The sequence below is a fragment of the Enhydra lutris genome, unplaced genomic scaffold, assembly GCF_002288905.1.
Source record: "Enhydra lutris kenyoni isolate GAN:26980312 unplaced genomic scaffold, ASM228890v2 scaffoldscaffold64, whole genome shotgun sequence".
Taxonomy (NCBI): domain Eukaryota; kingdom Metazoa; phylum Chordata; class Mammalia; order Carnivora; family Mustelidae; genus Enhydra; species Enhydra lutris.
The window spans coordinates 8,992,975-9,020,314 of NW_019154148.1; the positions used below are offsets into that span (position 1 = coordinate 8,992,975).

General features: G+C 48.2%; 1 protein-coding gene across 1 annotated transcript in view; it reads right to left on the bottom strand.

The window, feature by feature from the left end:
• Positions 1 to 304: 304 nt before the first annotated feature.
• LOC111158888 (glutamine-fructose-6-phosphate transaminase 2) overlaps positions 305 to 27,340 on the bottom strand; it is a 42,085-nt gene continuing 15,049 nt past the window's right edge. The window contains exons 4-19 of the mRNA XM_022521185.1: positions 27,187 to 27,312; positions 23,656 to 23,714; positions 22,867 to 23,001; positions 22,326 to 22,387; positions 19,198 to 19,277; positions 18,611 to 18,728; positions 13,507 to 13,670; positions 11,980 to 12,075; positions 11,804 to 11,901; positions 11,411 to 11,531; positions 9,325 to 9,482; positions 9,046 to 9,160; positions 5,244 to 5,371; positions 3,584 to 3,751; positions 2,509 to 2,670; positions 305 to 1,186 (exon numbers count right to left, since the gene is read on the bottom strand). Coding sequence (XP_022376893.1) covers positions 1,142 to 1,186; positions 2,509 to 2,670; positions 3,584 to 3,751; positions 5,244 to 5,371; positions 9,046 to 9,160; positions 9,325 to 9,482; positions 11,411 to 11,531; positions 11,804 to 11,901; positions 11,980 to 12,075; positions 13,507 to 13,670; positions 18,611 to 18,728; positions 19,198 to 19,277; positions 22,326 to 22,387; positions 22,867 to 23,001; positions 23,656 to 23,714; positions 27,187 to 27,312 — 1,835 coding nt within the window. The 3' untranslated portion in view covers positions 305 to 1,141. The remainder of the gene's footprint in view (positions 1,187 to 2,508; positions 2,671 to 3,583; positions 3,752 to 5,243; positions 5,372 to 9,045; positions 9,161 to 9,324; positions 9,483 to 11,410; positions 11,532 to 11,803; positions 11,902 to 11,979; positions 12,076 to 13,506; positions 13,671 to 18,610; positions 18,729 to 19,197; positions 19,278 to 22,325; positions 22,388 to 22,866; positions 23,002 to 23,655; positions 23,715 to 27,186; positions 27,313 to 27,340) is intronic.

Here is a 27,340-nt window from a genome sequence, read left to right on the forward strand (position 1 = left end):
TTTCACCCCTGCCTGCTGCCTTCGGGTTCCAGGCAACCTTAAACAGCATTAGGTGCTCCAACCCCCTCCAACAGCCATTCAGCAGACTCTACCTAGAGTCCCCAGTATCCTACAGTTTGTTCCCCCTGGAAAGGAAATAATCCTTATGTTCACAATGCCCATCACAGGTGCAGGCACCATGCCATTGGCTACCAAGAAATGGGGCTCACTCCCATAGGACCCCACAGATTTCCTGTTTTAAGGAGCCCTCAACATCCAAGTACATAAAAAAGAATGAGATTACCAGAAATCCAAACCCACAAGCCAAAAAAGAATTGTACTGTCTTTATTGTCCTAAAATTGCATAGTATTTCGATTGTGCACGCTTTTAAATAGAGGGCAAGGTCGCCCACTTGAAACTACTCTCTTGCATGGGATAGTTCAAGCGTTTTACTATAGGTAGGAGCAGGGACCAAAATACTGCCTGGGCTTAAAAAGAACCACGATCAGGCTGAGCCGAAGTTGGAGAGCTGGAGGGATTTGTAGGCAAACAAACCGTTGGAAGGACATCGAAATTTTGAAGGGCTTTATAGGAGGCGCAGGAAGATGATGGTGGTGGGGGAAGGCTTCCCTGGTGTCGGGACGGGATTCAGGGGCAGCCCAGAGAGGACAGGAAAGGAGAAAGGAGTCCAGAGGGGCAATGCCTTGTGCTCAAATCTGAGATGAATGCCCCCCTGCCAGGAGGCTGGTGGGTACATGATCCGGGAGTTACCTTGGCTTCTGAAAGCCACATACTAGAAAAATAACTTAAAAGCTATACAATCATCATTATAAATATTTTGTCTTTTAAAACTAACTAGTGTTGGTAAAAAAAAAAGGTTCACAGTTAACTCTGAAGATAGCTGTGTCTCTATTGCACAGTAGTGGAAAAGTCCGCTCTGATTCCCATGTATAAACCTCTGGCAAGTTCAGGACACAGAGAAACAGTATCTGCTGTAAGCAAAGCACTTGGGTACAAGGCACGTGGCAGCTGTCAAGCTCTACTGGGCTCTACTCGGAACACACAGAATGCCCGCTGTTCTTCCCACTTGGGCCTCCCTGGGACGGGCCTCGAACCACACACTACAGGTGGCAATGGCCTCCTCAGGCTCTTTCTTGTTCTCTATTCCACGGTCACAGACTTGGCCAGATTTCTGGGGAAGTCGACCTAAAACGAGAGAAAGTAGCCGCTCAGGACCCCATTGAGCTCAGCAACGTTCTGTGTCACAAAGCCTATCATTAGAGTATCCAAAGACAAGGAGATGGGTGTTCTGGTCATCTTGGGCCATGAGCTAGTTCCTGGAGACCTGCATCTTGGAAGTCTTGGAAGCAGTTCCTTATTCCAGAAACATCACTCAACTACATAATGTTGAGTTCATTCAATAGACATGTAGTGGGCACCTGCTTCATGTCATGCTGTGTTCTCACTATTAAAAGGATCTGATTCGTGCTATTAAAACCAGTGAGCTCAGTGTGTCCTGTTAAATATTCACTTTTCTTGGAAGGATCACACATTCAATTCACGAGACTTACTAGTCCGTGGTGGGGGTTGGGAAGAAAATGTGACTGGGGTTTTTGATAAAGCAGGCTTCAATTTTTATCTACAATGTCTTCTTTTGCTCACAATAATTTTTTTTTCTTTAAAGAAGTAAATATGACAGAATGTTAGCCAATGGCAGTTCTGGATTTGTATACCATTAGGTATCTGTTACACTGTTGCTGTTTTTGCAAGGTTATGCATCTTTAAAAGCTTCTTAAAATAAAATTGTAATAAAACTTCTGTTTCTTTACACAGTGAGTTGTATGCTCTTTTATACTTTTGTTGGTGGGATGGTAAATGGGCTCTTTTCTGGAGCATAAATTGACAATACATGTTAGGAGTCTCAAAATGTTGAATCATTTGCTAGACTGAGGACAAGTCTTACATGGGGGAGAAAGATACATGTGCAAAGATGTTCACTGCAGTTTTAATTTATGTAGCCATTTCCCCCCAAATTAGCAACAGTTTAAATAACAGAAGACTGCCTAAGTCATTGGTACAATCCATGCCACAAAACTGTGTTGGAATATTGTACATGTTGCTTGTGGAAGTTACTATATTTGGAATACTGTAAATGTTGCTTCAATAAGCGCAAGATGTAAGAAAATACTTGTAAATATATTTAAAGGGAAGATGTAAAATGTCATCCTCAATATAATCTCAAAAAGTGTTCAAAAATTCACATGCACAAGGCAAAGACTGGAATGAATTACTGAACTTGCTAATTAACACTGACCCTCTGGGTGATGCATAAATAGGCTACTATAGCCTTCACAACCTTGCAACTTGTTTTCAAGGGGTATAAGTTACTTTAAAAAGAAAGTTGTTTTAAATGAAAAAATTTCTCCTGTGAATATTTACACCAAAAAAGCACTTAAGAATGGAATCAAAACTCTGGGGTTACGCTTTTTCCCCTTTGGGGGGGGCGTTCGGCACAGTTTCAGACATACGTCATAGCCTCGGAGAACAGCCAGATGGAAGGACAGCAGCTGCAGCGGGATCACACTCAGGATACCCTGGAGGCAATCGACCGTGTGGGGCAGCTCGATCGTCTTGTACGCGAACTTGGAACTCTCAGTGTCGTCTCTGGAGCACAGGATAATCGGGCGACCCTACAGCCGAGAAATAGGATCACAACACGCAGATGGTCTCTGAAGGAACCACCCCTCACCTACAGCAGCATTTCTGAGATCAACCTCATGGCCATGATCACAGCGATCTCTTGCTTTTGTTGCAGTTACAGGGGAGGTGATGCGCACAGCTGGCGCAAAGGACAGAGTGTTGGATGCCGTTGGGTGAGTTTCTCTCCCTTCCCCAGTAGGGTGATCGCCAGCCTGTGGGATTCATTCAGCACCCACCTGTTGAGTGGCTTCCATGTGCCTTGCCAAGGGCAAGGGGTAGAGAAAAAACCATAAACCAGCCAATCAATAACTAATGATGAATTCTAGATAAGCGCCGCAGAGGCAACAAAACACGGTAATATGATCAGAAGACACAGGGGAGGAACAGCCAGCGCCAAGGCATGGAAGCAGAGATCAGCTTGGCATGAGGGCGAAACAGAAGGAAGGGGCCAGGGGTTGCAGGCTTGTGGTCGCTCTGGTTTTATGGGAAGCCACCAGAGGGTTTTAAGCAAAGAAGTAAAGCCGTTTGTGTTTTACAGCTTCTGTCTGGCCACTGTGCTGAGCCAGGCATGGTGGCAGCTAGCTGAAGGGTATTGTTGGATATTTTACCTCCCTGTACCTTCATGAACCCTCCCAGAATGGAACCCTGGGGAGCTCTGTGCAGCCCCCCCAGGCGGCTCCATGCTGGGGCTCCGGGACAGCTCCGGCCAATCTGGGTCACAAGGTGTCCCTGAGGAGCCATCGTGCTCATGGCCACAGGCTGGCCAGTCATTTCTGAATGTGTGATGTGTGTTCCACTCACGAGGGGTAGTGTGGTCAAGACTGCTCAGCATCAGGCCCGCTCATAATCCGTGTATGGAAGAGGACAGGAAGAAGGGACCCCAGCCCAGCTGAGACCCCTTACCTGGCGGGCCGTGACCTGCTGCAGGGCATTCTGGCATTTGGCAAAGCAAGGGTCCTTCATGATGACCATGATGACGGGCATCTGCTTATCGATCAGTGCCAGGGGTCCATGCTTCAGCTCCCCAGCCAGGATGCCTTCCGAGTGCATATAGGTTATCTCCTTAATTTTCTGGGGAAAAACAAGTTGGGGTCCGTGTGACACCGGGCAGATGGGGCGGGGTGGGGAGGGGAGGGCTGGAGCAGATGGCCAGAGGGGAGGAAGGGGAGCTAGGGGAGGGAGGACTCCAGAAGGCAGGGAGCTGAGGGCTGCAGGACAGATAAATGGGTGAAGTGGCCAACAGCTGGGGGCCTGGGGCCACAGCATGCACAGAGCCCAGCACGCAGCCTGTGTCCCAGACCACCCCCAGCATAGCCGCCATCTTGGATGGACAAGTCAATGCCGATTTGGCTCTCCCCTTCCACTCTCTGTCCGGGCCCCATGACTTCCCCACAGTCATAATTTGTAATGACGGCATTGCATTCTGTCTAGATATACCTTCCTTCAATTATCTGTTGGGTTGTTTCCCCCAATTCTAGACCATTAATAACTTCCAAAGGGTTCTTCCAACTTACTCACCAGGAAAAATCTCACACACTGGGCTGTTATTGGAATTTTCCCCGATGTTTAGGGAGACCCATTTCTATTCAGTTACCATTAAACCTATGCCACTGAATGGGTGAGTGTCAAAAGAAACATTTCTCAACTCTCCTACAACTATTTATTTTGGGGGGGGGCGCTGTGGGGAGTATAGCTCCACTGGGGATGGGAATGCTGTAGACAGCTGGAGTGCCAGCCCCCAGGAGACCACAGAAGGGCCATTGATGTGCCCCAACCCCGGAGTAAAAGCTTCTTTCTTCCCATGAAGACTGACTCGGAGATACAGCTGAATATGCATCTTTTACCAGGACACTGGGGCACTGCAGCTGAGCCCCCCTTCTCCCGCACCAGGTGACAGAGGCATGGGGGAGAAGCAAGTAGACTCCACCCAGGCCTTGCTCCTGTTGTGCCCCCCCCCCACTGACCCCACAAGCAGCATGCCCAGCCCTTCACTTGCTTTGGCAGGGATCAGAGTCTGCCCAGGAAGCCTGTGGAATTTGGAGCTCACTGCCACTGGGGCAACTCCAGCTCATGCACCTTGCCTCCCACTCACCCCTACCGCTTGTAAAACTCTCAGATGCAGGTGACGGGGAAGGATCAGGGACTTGCTCCCTAGGAAGAGGAGGGGAACTAAGCTGGGCCAGGGATGATGCCCATGGCTTGGGTCCCGAGTGCCATCTCACCGGTGACGCTGTCTCCCATCTACTCTGGTTGGGCACTCCCATCCATGAGCAGCAAGCAGAGACTAGACTCAGCCCCTGGACAGCACCGCCCCACCCCCTCGGTAGCCCCGCCATCCTGGCACCTGTCCACGCTCCATCAGCTCTCGGGCTCGGGTTGGGATCTTTATTGCCACCAAATAGCCAGTTACCAATTAAAAAAAAAAAAAAAAGCAGGCTGGCTTTCAAAGCTCATTCTGTTAGGATCTCCAGCTCCCTTTGGAAGTTTGAGGGCTAACAGGGATACTCTGCAGAGAGCCCTCATGCAGGGGCTGGTGGGCGGTGATGGGGCATGGGAGGCTCACCAAAGCTCCTTCCAGGCACGTGGCGTAGTTATAGCCCCGTCCCATGACCAGGAGTGACCTCTGTGTGTACAGCTCCAGGGCCAGGTCGTGAATCTTCTCATCCAGTGACAGCACTTCCTTGATCAGCCCTAAATCGCAACAAATACAGCAGAGGCGATGCCAGTCATACAGATTTCATAGCAAGATTCACACAGAAAAATCATGGTGTGTAAGACAGAGTTTAGGAACTCCCACCACTTGATGCACTTGACTTCTTCACATTAGTTCCAAAGGATTTTAAATGTAGATTATGGGAAATAACTTGGTGATTAGCCAGGATTATGTTTATGTTCGTACTTTCTTAAGCTTTTAAGGTGAGCAGGGAGGTGTTATTTCTAGCTCCATTTTACAGGTGAGGCAACTGAGGCTCAGGGCTGACACCCCAAATTAATGTCCCATGTCCCCACCCAGCCCACCTGCTAGAGACAACACCAGTGTAGGTTGGACCAAAGTTTCCCAAACTTTTTGGTCTCAAGACCTCTTTGCACTCTTAAAAATGATTGTGAATCCATAAGACACTCAGTTTCTGTTGGTTCTATCAGTACTTATCAGATTAGAAACTGAGAAAATTAAAGATATTTTTATTCATTCATTTAAAAATCACAATAAACCCATTATACACTTTTAAAAGTTAGAGTATGGTGCTGGTTTATATATTTTTTTAATTTTTTTTTTAGATTCTATTTATTTATTTGACAGAGAGAGAGTAGGCAGAGAGGCAGGCAGAGGGAAAGAGAGAAGGAAGCAGGCTCCTTGCTGAGCAGAGAGCCGGATGCGGGGCTCGATCCCAGGACCCTGAGATCATGACCCGAGCTGAAGGCAGAGGCTTAACCCACTGAGCCACCCAGGCACCCCACTGGTTTATAATTTTATAAATCTTTTAAAATGCCTGACTCTGTAATAAAGACATTAGATCCTCACATCTTTTCCCTCATTCAACCTGTTGTGATACGCTCTTTTGGTTGAAGTATAGGAAGAAAATTCAACCTCACAGAGTTTTATACTTGGAGAAGGAAGAAGCATTTAAATAACTTTTTCAGATATTCGTGTATGTGTTTCTCTGATATTACATCAGACTCAAGAAATGGTAATGTCTTTTCTCTTTAATTAATTTACTTAAGTAATCTCTGCACCCAACTTGGGCTTGAACTCGAATCACTGAGATGAGTCACATGTTCTATTTACTGAGCCATCCAGGTGCCACAAGAAACAGTAATTTCTTAAAAGAGTAGTAGCCAATGTAGACTCTGAAATCACATCCATAAACATTTCCTACCTTGTGACATTAAAATATCAGTCTAGGGCCCCTGGGTGGCTCAGTGGGTTAAGCCTCTGCCTTCAGCTCAGGTCGGGATCTCAGGGTCCTGGGATCTCAGGGTCCTGGGATCTCAGGGTCCTGGGATTGAGCCCCAAATCAGGCTCTCTGCTCAGCGGGGAGCCTGCTTCCCTCTCTCTCTGCCTGCCTCTCTGCCTACTTGTGATCTCTCTCTCTGTCAAATAAATAAAAGAAACTTTAAAAATAAAATATCGGTCTATCTTGCACTTATCTAAAGGGAGGTTTTACACATGTATGCTTTTGTAACATCACACATTGGCCATTTGGAAAATGTAGGTTCACTGCGTTATGCAAATTTTCTAAAAATGGACACATTTCATCATAAAATGTTTTTTTAAGAAATGACATGTGTTCAAATCACCACGGCCTGATCAGAGATGCCTTTAAGTGGTGGGAAGGGGTTAAGTTCACACTCACCAGCTACAAGTTTTTCCAGATCCTGAATTTCACTAGAAAGCCTGAAGTTTATCACTGGCAAGAGATACTGTCAGTTTTTCTTCTTGAAGTGTCAGGCTAACTTTGCTCCTTTTTGAGAAAATGTCTGTAACATACTCAAGTTGCTACTCTAACAATCTCAGGGTGCTTGTCTTGGAAACAACCATCACACTCTCCAGGGTGCTTTATGCACACTTCCCATTTTGTCGAAGAGAACATATAAAATTTTGCAATTTACTAAGATTAATGCATTTTCCTGTAGCGTGAAGGACATCTCTGTGAACCAAGCTTGGTGCATGATGGGGTGTGCTACGGTGCCAACGGTGGCCACCACTGCCTTTGCAAATGTCCACACAGCAAAAAAGGCAAATGTAAATATAATAAATATACAATATATATACAATACATATACAATAAATATACAAATATATAAATATATGATAAATATACATTTATATAAATATAAATATAATAAACATACGTAATATACATAAATATAATAAATATTTTTATTATAAATAGGGTTTACGGTGAGACTAGCGCTAGGACCTGCAGACCACATCTTAGGAACTGCTGACTTAGACATCAGGGTCAAGTACTGTTTTTGCACCATTCGTATCTGGCTTAAAGCGAAGAATAATTTTTCTATCTGGCTTAAAGCGAAGAAGAATTTTCTCATCCATATTTTCAGCCTGTTGAGTTGGCCAGATTCAAATCATTGGGCTTTGTAAGGTTAGATGGTGATTTTCCTTCACCACGCTTTCTGGGATTTGCCCCTGGCTCCCAGGGAGGACCCAGTTCTTCCCTGTCTCTGGGAGGAGCTGCCTCCCAGCCTCATAACCAGCCTGTCTAGGCTTCTCCTTATCAGCCCAGGGGCGAGGTCTGTTTCATTTCACACTCCCAGGGCTGCACAAAGAACACACACTAGGTCTTTCTGCATCCCTGGAGCACAAGTGTCCAAAGGAGAGGCACTCCCAAGATAGCACACGGGGCAGGAAACTCCACTGGGCCCTGATCCCTGTGTGGTGAATGACTGCAGAAACCATGGTCTCCCCAAAGAGTTTGAGATTCCGGGTCATAGACACAGGATCTCACAGACTACAACAGATGGGACCTAGCAAAAGAGGGGAGTTGGGTGAGACTGAAGGAACAGCCTGGGACAGGAAAAGACTCAAGGTCCTTTGTTCCTTCTCAGATATTTGCTGAGCACCTGTCCTGCCTTCACACCAGGCATCCAGCAGTGATGCTGATGGATAGGGTGGTATGCTCGCGGGGCAGACACATCAGTTGGGAGACAAGCAAGTACATGGGAAAACAGGTAATTTCAGATCATGCCATGTGCTCTAAAGAAAAGAAATGGGCTAACATTTTGTAGCTGGGACAGGGGATTAGTTAGCATGGCCAGGAAGGGTCCCAGGGGGAGACATTTGAACTCAGACTCAAATGATGAGAAGCCATCAGCTGTGTGGAGAGCCAGAGGAAGAGGGTTTCTGTAGAGGACAGGGCCAGTGCAAAGGCCCTGTGGTGGAAAGACCTTGGCACTGCTGAGCATCAGAAGGTCAAGAGGTGGGGTGCCTGGGTGGCTCAGAGGGTTAAGCCTCTGCCTTCGGCTCAGGACATGATCTCAGGGTCCTGGGATCGAGCCCTGCATCGGGCTCTCTGCTCAGCGGGGAGCCTGTTTCTCCCCCTCTCTCTGCCTACTTGTGATCTTTCTCTCTGTGTCAAATAAATAAATAAAATCTTAAGAAAAGTAAAAAAGAAGAAGGTCATGAGGCAGCCCAGGGAGGGAGGGAGGAAGTAGAATGGAGGTCAGAGTTGTCAGGGGCCCAGTGTGCAGGATTCTAAAGCCTGGTGGGCAGTGTGGACTTTAATCTCAGCCCAGGGGGAGCTTCTGGAGGCATCTAGTGGTAACCAGGAAGTTTTCAGGAGGAAGAACTGATTAACAGCACTGTTTATGAGAGACAATAAGGAAACTTTAGTTCTAGAACATACCAGGTAAAGACCGTAAACCACAGATTATCTCTCGCCTTCTGTTTTGTAGTGAAATTCGGTCTTCAGACATCATCAAACCGAACATCACCAGGGAGATGAACTGACTGGTATAAGCCTGTGGATAAAACGGTGACTCAGGCAGAGCAGGGGCAAACGTGTGCTTGTGGACCACATGGGAAGAAGCACATCACAGCCCACCCCACCCCCAACACACCATGGCCCCCTCCCCACCCATCTGGCCGAGCCCCCCCCCGCAGGGCACAGGTGGGAGGTGCTGACCTTGGTACTGGCCACGCCGATCTCCGGCCCCGCGTTGATGTGGACACCGCAGTCTGTCTCTCGGGAGATGGAGCTGCCCACGGTGTTGGTGACGCCCACGGTCAGGGCCCGGCGGTCCTTACAGTAGCGCAATGCCAGGAGGGTGTCTGCAGTCTCACCTGCCACATGGGTCCCCCCTTTCAGCCATGTGTTCCCAGGATCGTGGCTCTGCCAGTTCAAGCCCCCCTGGCCCCCCAACTCATGTACTCTCACTCTTATGCAGCGATCAGGGCCCAGGCACAGCTGGCACGTTCTCAGAAAGGAAAATCCATGCTCGGCAATTTTTCCAGTTGATTCTCAGATTCAAGATTTGGCTACTCCTTACGCGGCAAGCACGTTCTCGTCAGTCATGGTTTCACTGAACTCCCATGGCAGCCCCACGTGAGTCATCGTCCCCCTTGAGGACAAGGTCCTCAGAGATGGAGGGAACCAGTACTGCCTTGTTCCCTCGGGGCCACGCGGCTGTGGGTGACAGACGAGCCAACCCATGTGCACCTGGCTCCCAGTGTCCTTGCTAGGGCTTTAAGCTGCCTTATTCAGAACGTGCTGAGATTTAACATTTAAAATGCACGCATGCCCCAGAATGGCATTTCTCAAATACAACTTGTTTTATTTTTTTTAAAAGACTGTATGTATTTATTTGACAGAGAGACAGCCACAGAGGGAACACAGCAGGGGAAGTGGGAAAGGGAGAAGCATGCTTCCTGCCAAGTGGGGAGCCTGATGCAGAGCTCAATCCCAGGACCCTGAGATCATGATCTGAGCTGAAGGCAGACGCTTAATGGCTGAGCCACCAGGTGCCCCTCAAATAGATCTTGTTCTAAAGCAGAACACTTCTTGCAGCCTGCTAGTTTGAATTCAAAATTACCTTTACAGTAAAGCTACTTAAAAAGGTTCACAAATAAGCCAGCCCAGGAACCCTGTATTTTTAAGTCCTGAAAGCTCAAACTAAAAGAAATATGATCCAATCATCATAAAATTAAACCCACTGACATCCACGTGGCTACGGCTTTTCAGCTGTACCCATGTGTCCCCGTCTCCTTTTTGTCTTCAGACGTGTCTAGGGCACTGCCCGTCCTCAGCACCAGGGCTCAGGGCTATGATGCAGGGAGCCTGATGGCTCTCTCTTCATCAACCCCACTCCCCAGCGCTTTTTTTTTTTTTTAATTTAATGAGAAGGGCAGAACAAAACGAAACAAAATCCTTTCTGGGTAGACACGCGTTGCTTTTCCATTAAATCCGCCTCTTCTCTTTGGCTGACAGCTCCCACCCAATTCATGAAATATTCTGAGCCTCTAACATTGGCATCTGAAGTCATGGGGCAGCTCCTGGCAGCCAGATGGTCGGTGTGCCTGTATTTGTTTTTCTGAGTTTCTCATTGAAATGGAAAGGGTCTTAAAAATTCAAATTGGGGGCAGAGTTCAAAAGTAGGCTATTAGGGCAATGCTGTTAACGTTCATGGTGATAATGGCATCGTGGTTATGTGTTTTTTTGTTGTTTTGTTTTGTTTTGTTTTGTTTTCTTTTACCACTTAGAGATCCATCGTGAGATATTTATGAAACAATGCGATGTCTGGGATTGACTTCAAAATAACCCCGTGGAGGGGACAGGTTCATACGGATCTGGATGGCACAGCTCTGCTGAGCTAATCATTGCCAAGGACAGGCGACTCCTTACGTGAAACTCCACTTTTACAGAGATTTGGAATTTTCCATAATTAAAATGTTTTTAAAAATCCTTCTAAAGGTTGTGGAGAGTCCAAGCATATGGCTATGAATCACCTCCCTGACTCTCTGCCCAGCCTGGCTAAAATGCAGTGAGCCCTACACCTGAGCGCATGCTTGCTTGCGCTCTCTCTCTCTCTCTCTCTCTCTCTCTCTCTGCCTCCCCCTGCTGGGCAGCAAGGGAACTGCAAAGCACGCACATAGTCCTTGAAGTGACTCTCAACCAGCAGAATTTGGAAGAACTTTCTCCTCTCTAAATCCACCCCCCCCACACATAAGCACTTTGGTGAGTGGTCCCTTAAGTCCAAACCTATCTTCCTTACCTGACTGGCTGATGAAAAAGCAAACGTCATCCCTGAACACTGGTGTGTTCCTGTCCAGAAAATCGCTTGCAAGTTCAACCATCACAGGGAGCTCCGTCAGCTCCTCCAAAACTTGCCGTGTCTGAAGTCAACAGGAATGGGGACCAAAATCAGTCACAGATGCTACAGAGACACAGGCAGCTGGGCTCCTGGAGACGGTTTATGAAGTGGCTGGGTTCAGAAGGTAAGGGAATTCCAGGCATGGCCCAGAGACAGTCTCTTGTGCCAACTCTCATGCTGGTTCACGGGCACCAGATTTGGGAGGTCAGACACACCGTAGCATCTAAGACTCATCTTGTCCTCAGCCACCACTCCCTCCCCAGCACCATCAAGGACCCAGAACCAGGCACTTACAGCCACGGCCGCGTGGTAACTGGTTCCACAGCCAATCACGATCAGCCGGCGGCATCGCCGAATTTCCTTCAAGTGGTCCTTCAGGCCTCCCAGGAGCACTGAGGGGCGCACACAGACCATTAATGCTGACCCCAACCAGGGAGGCGCCCTGGCCCAGGGCACAGACGAGGGATTACCTGTGTTGGTCTCAAAATTCACCCGGCCTCTCATAGTGTTGAAAACAGACTCCGGCTGTTCGAAGATCTCCTTCTGCATAAACGCACTGAAGTTACCTGGTCAGATAGACATCAGCAAAACAGGTCAGTTTTAAGCGACTTGCATGACCACTGCTCAACTTGCAATCAAGGTACAAAGCCATTAAGCAGTTACTTAGAGATGTGGAGGTCACTGTAGATTCTCGGGGGCCTTCCAGGGACTGTGGCCCCTAATGCTCACAGTGACAAGAGAGAGGGAGGCAGGTCAGATGAGATGACTACCATCAGTTGACATATTGGACCGTGCAGCTGGAAGGAGCAAGGGCTATAAGCAACAAGTGTGTGGCTTCCCTTAGCAAGGCCAGAGGAAAGGAAAACGCTTTGCTTCCAAAAACCAACCTGTTTAGGGGTGTACAAACGAAGTAAGCCCAGAGAAATAGGCAACTATCTTTTGAACAAATACTTTCCTAGCTTCTGTATTAAAGGGAAATGTCTTCTGGGGCTCCAGGGTGGCTCGGTCTGTTAAGCATCTGCCTTTGGCTCAGGCCGTGATCCTGGGGTCCTGGGATCAAGCCCCACATCAGGCTCCCTGCTTAGCCTGCTTCTCCCTCTCCTGCTTCCCTTGCTCATGTTCTCCCTCCCTCTCAAATAAATAAATGAAACCTTAAGAAAAAAAAAGAAGAAAGAAAAGATAAGCCTTTCTGCCACCCATGCATTTCTAGGGCTCTGAGCTGAACAGAAGTGGATGACGTCAAAGGGATGATCTGGCCACAGTGGGTTAAGGCCCCTGACAAGTGCTGCACCTGAAGCCTTGGAGGTGTCCACAGACAGGGTGGGAACATTCTCTGGGATACACACACATGTGATGCCACACATGGCCATGTGCCCTCTCTGCCACCTTCAGCTGAGGATGGGCACCAAGAAGCAAAGAAGACAAGTGAGGAAGGTCAGGGAAGAGCTCTCTGAGGGGCTGATGTTTCAGGGTAGAGAATCAGAAGGAGCCAGTCAGGGGTAATGACCCCTAGGTGAGCAAGCTGTTGGCTGGCTGATGTCACCTTGAAGTGGCCTGAGAGGTGGGTGGTGTGTAATGGGAAAAGGGTAAAGTGAGGTGGGGCCAGTCTGGGCGTGGGGCATTGTGGCTGTGGCAGGAAGTGTGGATTTTCTCCTAAGAACAGTGGGAAGCCACTGGAGGGCTTTAAGCAGCAGGATAAGAAGGTCTGACTCACATTCCTAAATGTTTACTCCAGCTGCCTGGTGGAGAAAGGGGTGTGGGGAGACAGGCTCTCCTTGGAAGGAGGAAGTAATGCTTGTTACTGCAGCCCTCTGGCCCAGGGAAGAAATAAGGTCTGGGTGTCGGAATGTGTCCCAGAGAGTCGGTAAAGAGAGGTGATGGACGGACTGGTCAGATCAAGCAGGGAGACCTGCTGCCTGGCTTTAGTCAGGAGCTCCCCCATGGAGCAACCCCTCCTCCCCAAGGCCACTGCACACAGACCCTGAGAGGACACCTGCCTTTCATGATTTGCTGCAGTTCCATCTGCAAGGTCTGGATGGCTCGGGATGGGTCGTCACTGGCCGAACGCTTGACCCGATGAATGGAGAGTTTCCCATCAGCCACAGCGGCAATGTCGTCATCCTCGAGGAAGATGACACGGTTGGTGTGTTCAATGATGGCGCTGGAGCGAGAGAAACACAGGCGTCACAGATGCCATCTGCGCTCGACCGTGAGGAGATGGCAGTCCCTGCCTCCCAAGTGTGGGTCCACATCAGTAGCATTGGAGGGCATTTTAGGAGGGAGAGGGACATCACCCTATAAACCTTAAATCATACCTCCTTCCCTCCCCCCAGAATTATGTGAAGCCCGTCCCACACATCCTATCATTTCATCTGTAAACACTGAAGCTCGTTTCTCTAAAAGCAAAGGATCATTTTTTAACCTCGGATACCACGATCACATCTAAAATCAGTAAGTTATTCCTTCATCTCATCAAAAATCCAGTCTGTTCAAATTTCCCCAGTAATCTCATAGATGTCCTTTTAGGACTGCTTTCTTCAAATCAAGATCCAGACGGTGTCACCTTTGGAGAACTGCTTGGGAACCAACACATTATTCTGAATCGGAATGGGAAAGAATGAAACATTTATCTTGTGCTTTCAAAATGATCTGGCTCTCAGAATAAGCCATTGTTTATGGAAGCAAGTTTCTCTTTCTAGAAGGAATATAGCTGGTAAGGAAGGAATGACGGCATTAGAAGAGTCAATTTGAGAACTCCTAATTATTTTATTTTTATTTTTTAAAAGATTTTATTTATTTATTTGAGAGAGAGAAGGAGTGCATGAGCAGGGGGTAGCGACAGAGGAAGAGGGAGGAGCAGGGTCTCTGCTGGGCAGGGAGCCTGACATGGGGCTCGATCCAAGGACCCCAAGATCATGTTCTGAGCTGAAGGAAGATGATTAAGCGACTGAGCCACCCAGGTGCCCTGAACTCCTAATTATTAACCTTTCTGGGCAAGGGCTGTCGATGGCAGCTGAAACCAAGAGGTGAAAAGCAGAGAGCAGCTTTATAATGGATGGGTGATGCCGTCTGACATTTGAACCCTTCAACCGATCTTAACAGCACAAAAAGACAGATGATGATACACATATGCCTCCAGATGAAAGGACACACCACCGCCTAGGAAGCAGTTTTGCCAAAAAAAGTCAAACCCGAAGGAGATCGAGTTTCTAGACACCTGTGAACGCCAGAGCACAGAAGTGTGATGGGCAGGGGGACATGTGAAATGACACCACCGGGGCTTCACTCAGCAAAATCCTGATGGCGGGAAAGTCATCAGCACAAGTGACTCCGTTTCTTAACACAGGTGCATGAGCGTGCGCGCGCGCGCGCGCACACACACACACACCCTCTAAGGATAAAAGGGTGGTTTGAGAGTAAAGTACAAAATATGTCCACCGATGAAATGTGGGGTCACTGTACTTCCTTTTATAAAAGTTTTCTCTGCATGGAAAATAATAATGATTTTTATCTTGCAAAATGGCAATACAAAGTTTCTTTTAAAAATAAATTGAGTTTGGGGTGCCTGAGTGGCTCAGTTGGTTAAGCATCTGCCTTTGGGTTAGGTCATGATCCCAGGGGTCCTGGGATCGAGCCCCGCATCAGGCTCCTTGCTCATTGGGAAGCCTGCTTTTCTCTCTCCCTCTGGCACTCCCCCTCTTGGGCTCACTCTCTCTCTGTCAAATAAATAAATAAAATCTTAACAGAAAATAAACTGACTTAGAAAAGTTGGTAGGTGAAAAAGAAAAAGTAATCAACAACACAAGCAGTATAAAAAAAAATGCACAAAGGTGGTGTTTATAGGACTCTGGAAAGGAAAAAACCCTCATCCTACCCAGTGCCACACCCACACATGTCCCGTGCAGGAACATGAACTTTGTAACTCCTGATGCAAAGTTAAAGAGAGAAACGATCATGTTCTAAGACCCCGAGAGACGTGTCTCCAGACAGATGATTAGGAAGAAAGACAAGGCAGGATGGAAAGCCACTGCCCCGGAGAAAAACACTTTACACAATATATACCCATTGTGTAAAAAGTCAAAAACACAGAGTGAGAGGGAGAAGATGGCCTGAGCCCATCTCCAAGAGATAAGCACTGGTTACAAAGCCCTGCCCTCCACGCAGAGTTTAAAACAGGCATCGATGTGTGCGTGGACGGCCGTACGTTGAAATAGAATCGTTTTTATTTGCGAAATGCATGGTAGCATAATCCCTTATTAACACTATTGACCCAGGATGACTGGGAGGCCAAAAAGACCTTTACATTTCTCTTTAACGATTCTCATACTATAAAAGAATATATATGATAGAAAATTCATGAAATAAAATGCAAAAATTAGAAAATAAATGGATGTCTTTGCTAAAGGGTAAAAATGTTGGTTACATAATTATCTGGTTTGTTAATGCATGTTTCTATAGAGCTCAGATCATAGAGCATAGATGTCTTGGTATCCTGTATTTTCACCAACATTTCCCATGTAACTAATTTTAATGGAATCATAATTCTAAATGGTCTCGTTCCTAAGTGGATATATGGTGATATACGTAACCTCTTTACAAACGTGGATATTTAGGAGATTTTCACCCACACTTCTTAGTATTATAAATATAAGTGTCAGGGGAAATATGTTGTTTAAATGTATATTACTTAATAGATATAGAGTTCTTGCATTTTGAAAAGTCTAATATTTCTATTTTCCTTTTACGTTTTGGGTATTCATTCTTCCATAATACGTTCTTTATAATATTTTATGTTAATATGTTGGTTTCAAATTCATCTGTATTTTTGTTATTATTATATGCTATGTGATCACCCTATTGATATTATTGATCTTAATTAGAATAATGACATTTTTATTATGTAACAATAACATTATTAACACCTTTGGTTTATCTTTCTCATTTTTTCTCTAGAGAACCATCTAGGATATATAGTATATTACATAGCCAAAATCTTCTGTAATTGGGATTAAATTGTATTTGAGGGTTTTGGAGGGGTGGGGGTTGGGGGTTGGGTGAGCCTGGTGGTGGATATTAAGGAGGGCTTGTATCACATGGAGCACTGGGTGTGGTGCATAAACAATGAATCTTGGAACACTGAAAAAATAAAATTAAATTAAAAAAAAAGAATAAACCATCAATCAATCAATCAATAATAAAATTTAAGGGGGGATAAAAAAGACTATTGGCCCAGGAGCTAGACAGACCCAACATGGAATCCTCATTTCTGCCTCTTAATGAGATCATCCTGACAAAGTACCACCCCCCACCTCGCCCCCCACACTGGGTACTGTGTTGTCCCTAAGGCTCCACCCGGTGCCTTCCTATCTGGGAGGGCGACCTCTCTCATTCTCACTTTGCAACAACTGTTGGCTTTCTGGTCTATGCACCACACCCTGCAGAATCACCTTGTCAGGTTCCCCAAACCTAAACAAAGGAATCCTGAGGATTTTAATCATTAGCATCGAATTTACAGGTTAATTTAAGGAGAGTCAATGTCTTTAAAAAATAGTTTCTAGGGACACGTGGGTGGCTCAGTTGGTTAAGCGGCTGCCTTTGGCTCAGATCATGATCCCAGCGTCCTGGGATAGAGTCCCACATCAGGCTCCTCGCTCAGCGGGGAGCCTGCTTTTCCCTCTGCCTCTGCCTGCCACTCTGTCTGCCTGTGCTCACTCTCTCTGACAAATAAACAAATTCTTTTAAAAAAATAGTTTCTAATTATTCAAATAATTTTAAGCCAATTAACTTTTTAAAATAATATTCAGCCTTTTTACCCAGGTGGGGGGACTCTCTCTATTCAAATCTGTTCTTGTTTCTCCTGGTGAACTTTTATAGTCTTCTCCAAAGGGATTTTGGACAAATTTTGTTAAAATTCATTTTAAGGGATTAAAAAAAGCTTTTCCAGTTCTGGTAAATAGATGCCTTTTGTTGTTGTTGTTCAGGAAAGTTTTGCTGAGAGTTCACGTGAGGAGGGACAGAAGGAAATGGGGCGGATATGGTCCCACTGCCCTTTCCAGAGGATAGTTTACTGCTGGGAGGTCAGATTTCCACACCTCCGTTCTCTGACCAGCCTCTGAGGATTAGTTCTAACAGGCTTTCAGTTGGATTTTAAAAGCATATGGTTCTATTGCCTACGCATAATTATTTCATCTCCTTTGCAGGCATTCATGCTTTTTTCCTTTTCTTTTCTTTTCCTTTTTTTAGAAACATTTAGCATATTTCTTTGAATATAAGCTAACGGTGATCTTAGGGCCCACAATTCTCTGATACACTTCCAAGACACCGAAACTGCAGCAAATTGTAATTGCAAGATGCCACGGACAGATGCTAAAAATCTATAAGACAGTTGTGTGTCTTAGAATCACCGAAAGAGGGTTAGCTTGGCACTGAAAGGGTGCCCTAAGGAACACAGTTTGGGAAATGCTGCCTTTCCCCATCCGTATGGAGTACAATGCTGGCTGTGGACAGAACCAGACTTGACAGCCAAGGGCTCTAGGTTCCTATGACTCCGTGTGTTCTGGGAGATCTCGTCTGATGTCCTCCATGCTTCCTCCCTGGTGTGGGAAGACCCTCCAGGAGGCTGGGAGGAAGGAGGCACGAGAAGGGGAAGCAGTGGTGGTGTCTGTGGCACTTTTCTCCTTCAAAGACCAGGAAAGTGTGTCGGTCTTTTCTGAGTACGTGTGTATGTGTGTGTATATATTTCTTGCGCTGAAATGAGTATGAAGCAGACTTGTTCGAATTTCAGAATCATTTGCTTTGTCTGTTTTAATGACAACATGGACTTTGAAATCAGTGGGACCAAACCCGTAAGTCTTGGGTCTGTCTTTTATAAGCAGTCACACGTGGGAAGAGGCAGGCGGGGACACCTGTCTCACCTAAAGGGAGCAGCCTCTGAATGGTCCCAGAGGAAGGGTCCCAGAGGTCTGAAATCTGCCATCCTCCCTGCCCCCCTTGCCCTGAGAAAACAGCTGAAATGAGGGGCTGCATTAGGAACGGTGGTGTTTAGCCCTTCCTGTTTGATTACATCAGCCCCGGGGAAGAAAGGCCGCATGGCTCAGCTACCTTGCATCAGAAGCGAAGAAGAATTCCACGGCCTTATCGCCGACGGCATGAAGGCAGGTTGAGCTGTCCAGCCTCTTCATCCTCGTTTTGCAGATGTTCTTCACATTCTCGAAATTGCCTGGCGGATGACGGAAAGGATCGCAAGCCCCATTAGATGGCTTTGTTTGAATAACATGAAGCAAGGCTCCAGCTTCCCTCTGAATATGTGTGGGAGACGTTCGCAATTTTTAGCTCTGGCTGCGTCAGCCAAATCGTGCTGATGATCCCCAAATAGCGCAGAACCGCTGCAAGAGCATTTCAACGGCTGCAAACCAAACCGAACTAAGTCAGCACGCACCCTGGAGCACAGAGGCCTCTACAGGCTGCAGCTGCGTGCCGTTCCCCGGACTTGTGCGTCTTTGAAAATATCCAGGATAAAGAGCTTTTGCAAAAAACAGCGGTGCCCAGTCTCCACAGCAGGAAACCCTCTCCAGCCTGGAGCCCCAGGGGCAGGCTGGCCCCAGCGGAGGGAAAACGGGCTATCTCCGAGGGGGGCTGCCTGCACTGGAGCCCCGTGGCCCTAGTCAAGCCCTTCTCTAAACACTTACGCGTCCTATACAAGATGGGGATCTGTTCCGTGGAGAGTTTGTATTTGCTCCGCACTCCAATGAGCAGGGGGCTGCCTCTCCTGCAGAGACAAGAGGCAGTCAAGGGACTTGTTGCCTCCCCCCAACCCCGGGGAAGGGCTAGGTGGCGTCTGAGCACTGAGGAGGGTTCCCTGCATCCAGCCGCCCCCCACCCCCCGGGTCAAGTGTCCTGTTGAGATGCCACAGGATAGCGTCCTCCACCCCTGGAAGATACTCCCGGGCTCAGAGCCGGGACCAAAAGGCCAGCAGGAGAATTCCAGCTGGTTTCCATGGTGCCACCCACCTGCCCAGGTAACCCACACCGGGTTAGGTCACAGAGGCTGAGACATTAGTAGGTCCGGGCAGCTGCAGGAACATTCAGTGTCTCCAGCTGGTCTCTATTTGCTGCCATCTCTAAAAAGTGGCATTCCCCACGGCCTAGGATCTGCCCCAAGATTCTCTCCCCACTCCCTGCCTCCCGGCCTGTCCCCGCTCCCAACGCTTTTGCCTGGCTCAGTTGTTCCCTGGCTTTGGGGGCATCATAATGACTGGCTTTGGGTCTGCCCAACTTTGGGGGCCACTGAACATGCCTTCAAGGGGGGTTTTGCTGCCCTGAGTGATACTTCATGGGGCACAGTTTCAAACCTCTGACCTGCGGAAGGGTGGACTCCATTGCAAAGGGGACAGAGACTTGGGGAATTCCTACAGCTGACCCAAGTGAGTACCTCGAACCCAGGTTTCCTTTCCCAGTCCCCCTCTGGCTTCTCCAAGTGAGGGCACAAGATCTGTGGCTTTAAAGAAAGTGCTGTGAGCCCCTTGAGTATTTTGGACCATCTTTTATTATATCTAAAGATATAATATACCTTAAAAAATATAAAATACAAAGAGATAGGGGCGCCTGGGTGGCACAGTGGATTAAGCATCTGACTCTGGGTTCTGGCTCAGGTCATGATCTAGGGGTCCTGAGATTGAGCTGCACATTGGGCTCTGCGCTCAGCATGGAGTCTGCTTGGGATTCTCTTCCTCTCTCTCTGCCCCTCCCCCCACTCCTGCATGCGTGCACACACTCTCTCTCTAATAAATAAATAAACAAATCTAAAGCAAAGAGGAGACACGATTCTGGGTCCAATGGGGATCCAACTTAAACAGCCTTTATAATACTGACAATGAGAAGATACTGTGGTTTTACCTAATTTTCTTGGCAAAAGTCTCTCCCAGATTTTATTGTCGTAGATTGAGCTCTGTGGTTTCTCCCAGCCTTGCCACCAAGAATGCTCCCAAGACATCCCAAAGATTGCTCTGGGGGTTACAATCTGTAACCCAGGCTGAAGCCAATTTAGAAGCATAAGTTCTTCATGCTGACACCTTCTCCGTTCATTTAAAATGGCAATACCAGGATAACACCGGATTTCTAAATTTGATAGGGACCCAGGGGTCTCTTACAATTCTACGACTGAAGGAGGTAACTGCTGTACATTAGGTCCTAGCCTAGGAAAAAACTGAATCGTGGTACTTTCACATCACTTCTGGCCTAGAAGTCAGTGTGAGCCTTGTCTTGTCACTGGGCATCTCCCGGGGCCACTGGGGCATTCCTGATGGCTTCTCGGAACCTTCAGAGTGAAGCCTGCAGCCCATAGTGCACCCGGGGCACTGCAGAGCTGGGCCTCTGCCCACATCCTCACTCCCCGCCAGCCCTTGAAGTTCAAGGGGCACCGTGCTCGTGACCTTGCTCCAGGCTGTCTCCCATGCCTGGCACACAGCAGGTGTCAGCAATTACACAATGGAACAGCAGAAAGTCCCACCACCGGCCCCCCACCTCCCAACTTCCTGGCCTGCCTACAGATCCCTGCAGTGCTGAGCTCACTCCCCGACCCTTGCTTTTTTGCTCACCCGGCTCCTTCTGCCGGACTCCCCTAGGCTGACACCTGCCCTCATGGCATTGTCCCCCACAATCCCCAACATAGAGCACCAAGACATTCTGCCCTACTGTGTTCTTTTACACAGATGTCCAGTCCTTAAGGGCAGGACCAGATTGGGTGTCACTAGGTCCCCAGGACCCAGTATAGAGTAAATGCTCAAAGAATATTAGTTGGATGGATGGAGGGAGGGATATGCAGATGGACAGATAGATGTGTGGATGGATGGTCAGACTGATGGTCTGGTGGATAATTAACTCATCTGAATATAAAAGAACAGGACAGCACTCACGCCCCCACTTGAATGAATTCACACAGTGCTGGGACCTTGGGCCCTAACAGGGGGCCACGAGGGCTGACCCAGGCCCTCTCAGCTGATTTCTAGAACACCCATGCTGTGAAGGTGATGAACCTCTAGCTTGGGGCTTTCAAGGCCTCGGCAACAATTAATGTTCCTTTGTTCCTAGTTTCATGCTCATAGTTTTGCTTACATTTTCTTGGTGTGTGTGTGTGTTTAAGATTTTATTTATTTATTTGCCAGACTGAGAGAGACAGAGCACAAGCAGGGGGAGCGGCAGGGTGGGACTCGATTCCAGGACCCTGGGATCATGACCTGAGCCAAAGGCAGACGCTTAACCTCATAGGCGCCCCATTGCATACATTTTCTTTTTTCTTTTCTTTTTTTTTAAAGAATTTATTTATTTATTTGACAGACAGAGATCACAAGTAGGCAGAGAGGCAGGCAGAGAGAGAGGGGGAAGCAGGCTCCCCGCTGAGCAGAGAGCCCAATGTGGGGCTCGATCCCAGGACCCTGAGATCATGACCCGATCTGAAGGCAGAGGCTTAACCCACTGAGCCACCCAGGCGCCCCGCACTGAATACATTTTCTAAAGAGAACCTCGAGTACTGGCCTGGAACATGGATCTGCCCCTCGCTACATACAATTTTACTTTTACTTTAAATTTGTTGTCAACGTCTGAAAATCTAGAGCTTCCAAATAAAAATCCAACTTTCTGGTTTCTCTTGTAATAATCATAAGCTGTGACCACAGAGCTGGTGGGGGTACCGAAGCCACAGCTGTCCCTTAGAGACTGCCTTCCAGTTTGTCAGACGCCCCACTTCTCCCCTGGGCAGCAAGCTAAGCAATTGCACGTTATTTATTTATTTTTGAAATGTCACTGTGTTGAGCCTCACCTGGTGGCAACGGCTTCTCCCGGGTAGTGGATGCTCTTGAAAACCAACGCAAATGCCCCTTCCTGTGAACACAGCAAACTAGAGTGAGGAACGACGCGCTCTGGCCCCGCCAGTCTGGCCCACTGCCCCAGACAAGGGCCACTCCTCCTGCTGCGTGGGTCCTGGGGTCACTCCCTCAGGGGGCTGAGGGCAGGACAGTTCGTACAGCATGATGGCAGGAGGAGAAAGGGAAAACAGCTGGTACCGTGCTGAGGAACCAAAGCCCTCTGTACTTTAAATTTTTTTTAAAAATTTAAGCTTTTTTTTTTCTTAAAGATTTTATTTATTTTTTTTGACAAAGAGAGAGACAGAGCATAAGCAGGGAGCATGGCAGCAGTGGGAGAGGAGCAGGGAGCCGGGTGCAGGACTCGATCCCAGGACTCAGGGATCATGACCTGAGCTGAAGGCAGATGCTTAACCCACGGAGCCACCCAAGCGCCCCTGTGCTTTTTTAGCATCTTACGTCATGCAGACCAGAACAGGTCTGGTTCTCCTAACTCACCAGCTGCTGAATGACTCTTTCGACCAGTGTTGAAAATGTAATGTCCTCAGTTTCTCTGTTGTCAAACACATACTTAATTAGCTTGGCGATGGTCTCGGTATCTGTTTCTGACTCAAACTCGTACCCTTTGCTTTCCTGGAATATTTCGTGGGACAGTGTCAGATAACCATCATTGCGCAACGCCGCTCCCTCTCCTCCCTTATGACCCACCCTGGCAGTGACTTCAGATAAGAACAAGGAAAACGGGGATCGGAAATGTCTGCCAGAAGCACAGAGCCCAGCAAAGCTGAGTCATTCCAGTTATTCCCTGAGATCATCCTGCCTCAGAAGCCTGTCTCTGCCGTTAATCTGGACATTGCAAAAAAACAGCAGGCGAAATTACCAAAGATGTTGAGTCAAATCCACCCACATCCCAGTCCACACCACAACCTCTTCATACGTTAAACACTCGCTGTCTGTCTTCCCACCCCACATTCCATTTGGTGTATGAGTTGATGTGTTATGTCAACACTTTATGAAAGTGCAAACACCTTAATAAAAGGAAGTTCGTGTTCTTTGGCTTATGGGAATCTGCAATACACTGGAGGTATGTGCAAAGGCCCGGTTATCTTCTCCAGCAAGACATGGGGAACTCGGCCGAGCCGGGACGACGTTTATCCAACGCTCACATGTGACTGAGAGCGGGTCTCACTCAGCTCCCGCCTCTGTTTCCGGTGGGAAACGAGCTGGTTGGAAAGTTCCCAGGGAAGACCACTTGACTTCCACGTCAACCCAGGGGAAGGATCTTACCAGAAACTTCCTCAGGTCTTTGTAATTTGTGATGATCCCGTTATGGATGACTACGAATTCTGGAAGAGAAGTACGGCAAAGACAGAAATGCTATGAGAAAGTGACGTTCAAGCCAGAAATGAAGGACAGTGATGTGACAGCTTGAAACTCGGCAGCTCAGCTACCACTAGGTCCGCTGTGTAGCAAACATCACTGAGGCTGATGAGAGCTGATGACTACCATCTACCACCACCTCAGTTCAACCCCGAGGAAATGCACAGTTCTCTTCGGGTAAAGAGCACCTGCCTGCCTGACCTCGCACAGGGCTCTGACCTGTGGCCTACAGCATCCCCAAACACACTTTGGTATTTAGGTAAAATGGGGCAGGATGAACTCTTCGGAATCTAGAAACTAGTCCAGGCAGTCCCAACCTGCTTTAGGCTCAAGGAGGCCACAAGCTGGCAGTCCACATGGGTGCTTTGTTTGACCCACACTGCAATGTAAAAAGATTTAAGTTTAAAAATTTTGAAGTTTCACTTAAAAATCCTGATTTTTCTCGGGGCACTTGGGTGGCTCATTGGGTTAAGTATCTGCCTTCGGCTCAGGTCATGATTCCGGGATCCTGGGATCAAGCCCACATCAGGCTCCCTGCTCAGCAGGGAGTTTGCTTCTCCCTCTGCCCCTTCCCACTGTGCATTCAGGCTCTCTCTCTTGCTACCGAAGAAATAAAATCTGTTTTTTAAAAACCGTAGGGGAACCCGGGTGGCTCAGTGGGTTCAGTGTCTGCCTTCAGCTCAGATCACGATCCTGGAGTCCCGGGATCAAGCCCTGCTTTGGGCTCCCTGCTCAATGGGGAGTCTGCTTCTCTCTCTCCCGCTGCTGCTCCCCCACTCATCCTCTCTCTCTCACTCTCAGATAAATAATATCTTAACATTAAATTAAATTAAATTAAATTAAAAATCCTGATTTCTCACGGGAGGAAAAATCTGGCATCCTTGGGCTCACCCACATTCCTGTGTGGCCACAAGCACTTCTCTCTGCGGGATCTGCCTGCTGTGGCTTCTCCCACCTCCCCAAGCACCAGCAGCAAACCCTGCTCATGTCCAGCTACTCCCTGCATGGGGGACCCCCTGGTCAATGCTGGCAAAGTGAGGGATACATCTGCTCAGTCACCACTGCGTTTTCTCAATCAACGGCTGACGAGTAACTTGAAGGTCTAAAACCAGCCTGAGATTTTTTTGTTTCTGGGTAAGTAACCCCCATTCCTCCTGAGCCCAGATGATAGGAAGACCCTTTATTGACCTTGAGATTTCCTATCCTTCAGTGAAACTTTGGGTCTTCAGGGTATTGTTTTGTTTTTTTTTTTTCAGTACAGGATAGTCCTTTACTCTTTTTCATTATTTTTATCATTTCTGCACTACTATTTTTTTTTTTTACATTCTATTGTTTACTTTGGGGAGCTCACACAAAAACTGGGAGGACTCGGATAGAAAAGCCATTTTGGCAAATGCACTAGGCACAGCTGAACTCTATTATGGCCTTATGTTTTTGTTTTCCTTTTGTTTTGTTGTTTTTTTTACTTTATTTGCTCTGTTCTCTTCTTGGGGACACCCATAATGCACCTTTTGGATCTCTATTAACTGTGTCCATATCCATCCCCTTCTTATTTTTCCTACTGACTCCGACACGGTGTCTTCAGTCTACTTTCCGAACCCTGTCCCATTTTTTTCATTTCAGTCGATTGTCTCAACTTCTCATTGGTAGTTTGTTTCCCAGAATCCGTGTTTTCTTTGTGAGAACTCTGTAATTTTCTTGTGTAATGCTGTTGCTGGCTGTAAGCTTTTCTTCAAAATATGCTTTTCAGTCATCCCTGATGAGTTGCTAAAGAAATTCTACGAATCTTTGCTTATTTCTCATGTCATTTGCAATTACTCATCCTGAGTCAGGGCAGGCATTTTCCAGTTTGGGTGTGTGTGGTTGGGGGGGATCTGCTTGGAGCCTCCCTGCTTCAGGGGGACACAGAGTCATCGTCTACACTGAAGTGGGGGTTCGCCTTATCACCTGGGGTGACATCTCAGCATACATGGTCTGGGGATTAGCCTCTGTATCTGGCTTGGGATTTGGCGGATGCACATTCTAGATCCTCATGACCATGGGGTCTGCTGTCTGCCTCCTGGATGTAGGGCACCTGCCCCAGCACAGGGACGCTGGATGGTTCAGGGCATGGACCAGATCCAAGGGTCAATCCCTAGCAAAAACTCACTACCTGTGACCCCAGCTGTTCTGCTGAGCAGGGCACTTGGGGCTCAGCCTTCCGAATTGGGCAGGATGAGCCACCGTTCCTAGGGATAAAGGACACTGAGCTGGGAGGCGTCAGAGTCTCTCCTGTGCCCCAAACTCCATGACGATGAACGGCAGTGAGGCTTGCCAAGCGCGTAGCTAAGTGTCTATCCATTAGCACTCAGAGCCTCAATGACTCTGACGTCTCTGATTTCTACTCTAATATGGGGCTTGGCGAGGACTTGCATGATGCCAAGAGATGTCTTCAGGTGGGGCTCCCAGCTGACACCAGAGAGCATTCTCTCTGCTGGACACCCTACCCCACCGTGCCCAGGTGTGGGTCAGTGGGGGCTTCTGGCTTGACCAGGTCTAACCTAGGAAGGAGACCCACCGGGATTTCCAGACCTACCAGGACATCCCCAATGAGAGGGACTGGGGGGCATTAAGAACGATGGCATGCAGAACTTTCCAGGGGGGCCCAGGCATTGGATGTGGATCCATGAGCTGGGGCTGCCCCAAGGGGGTGGCTGGGAGAACTGAGGAGCCTGCAGCCTACCAGAGAGGGTCCGGTATCCTTGGGACGGTCCTGAGCAGTTTCCATGTCCCCACTTTGTGACCGCGGATCGCTGCTTGTCAGTGGAACTCTAAGGTACCCCGAGCCCAGGTACCACACCTTCTAGTTTTTCAAGGGATGCCAGAAGTCTCGACTTCCAGGTATGATCATTCTCAGGCCTAAAAACCCTGCAGCAAGCCACGTGGAGTGCTCTGGTGCTTGGAGGGAGCCCCTGGGCTGCTTGTCCAGATCACAAGCTTGTGGCAGCCAAGGTGTCACCACAGGGCCCAGGACTGGAGCGGGCACCTCTGACATGAACCAGAATCAGCACTGCCACCGCCCTGGCGCAAACCTCTCTCTTCAGGAGGGAAGGAAACCCACCCCTCCCTGAGGGCGCCTAGCCCTCCAGAACACCGCAGTCCCTTGTTGAAGAACAGTGCCCAGACTCTTCGACCCCTCTGCTGCCAAGTCCCACTCAGGCTGGGTCTCAGGAGCCAGCAGCAGCCCCTGGAAGTGCCGCTGTTTTCCTGGGGAGGTCAGCACCACCCAGGAGCGAGGCTGAGTTTGCCTCCTGTCTGGGGCTGGCCGCCACCCCCTGGGGATGGGTTCCTCAGGGAAGACAGGGCTGGGAGAGAAGCAAGCCAGCTGGGAGTGGGGTTGGATCAAGGGCCACGCAGAACCTTCTGGACTGGGGAGGTGGGCAAGGCCATGTTACATACCGTTGCCTTTGTCTGAGCGTTGTGGATGGCTGTTGACAGCGTTGGGGACCCCGTGAGTGGCCCAGCGCGTGTGGGCAATGCCGAAGTGGGTCTCAAACTCCACCTTTAAGTCCATGCTGTCTTGTTCTAGATCAAGGGAAAGTAAGCGTTGACA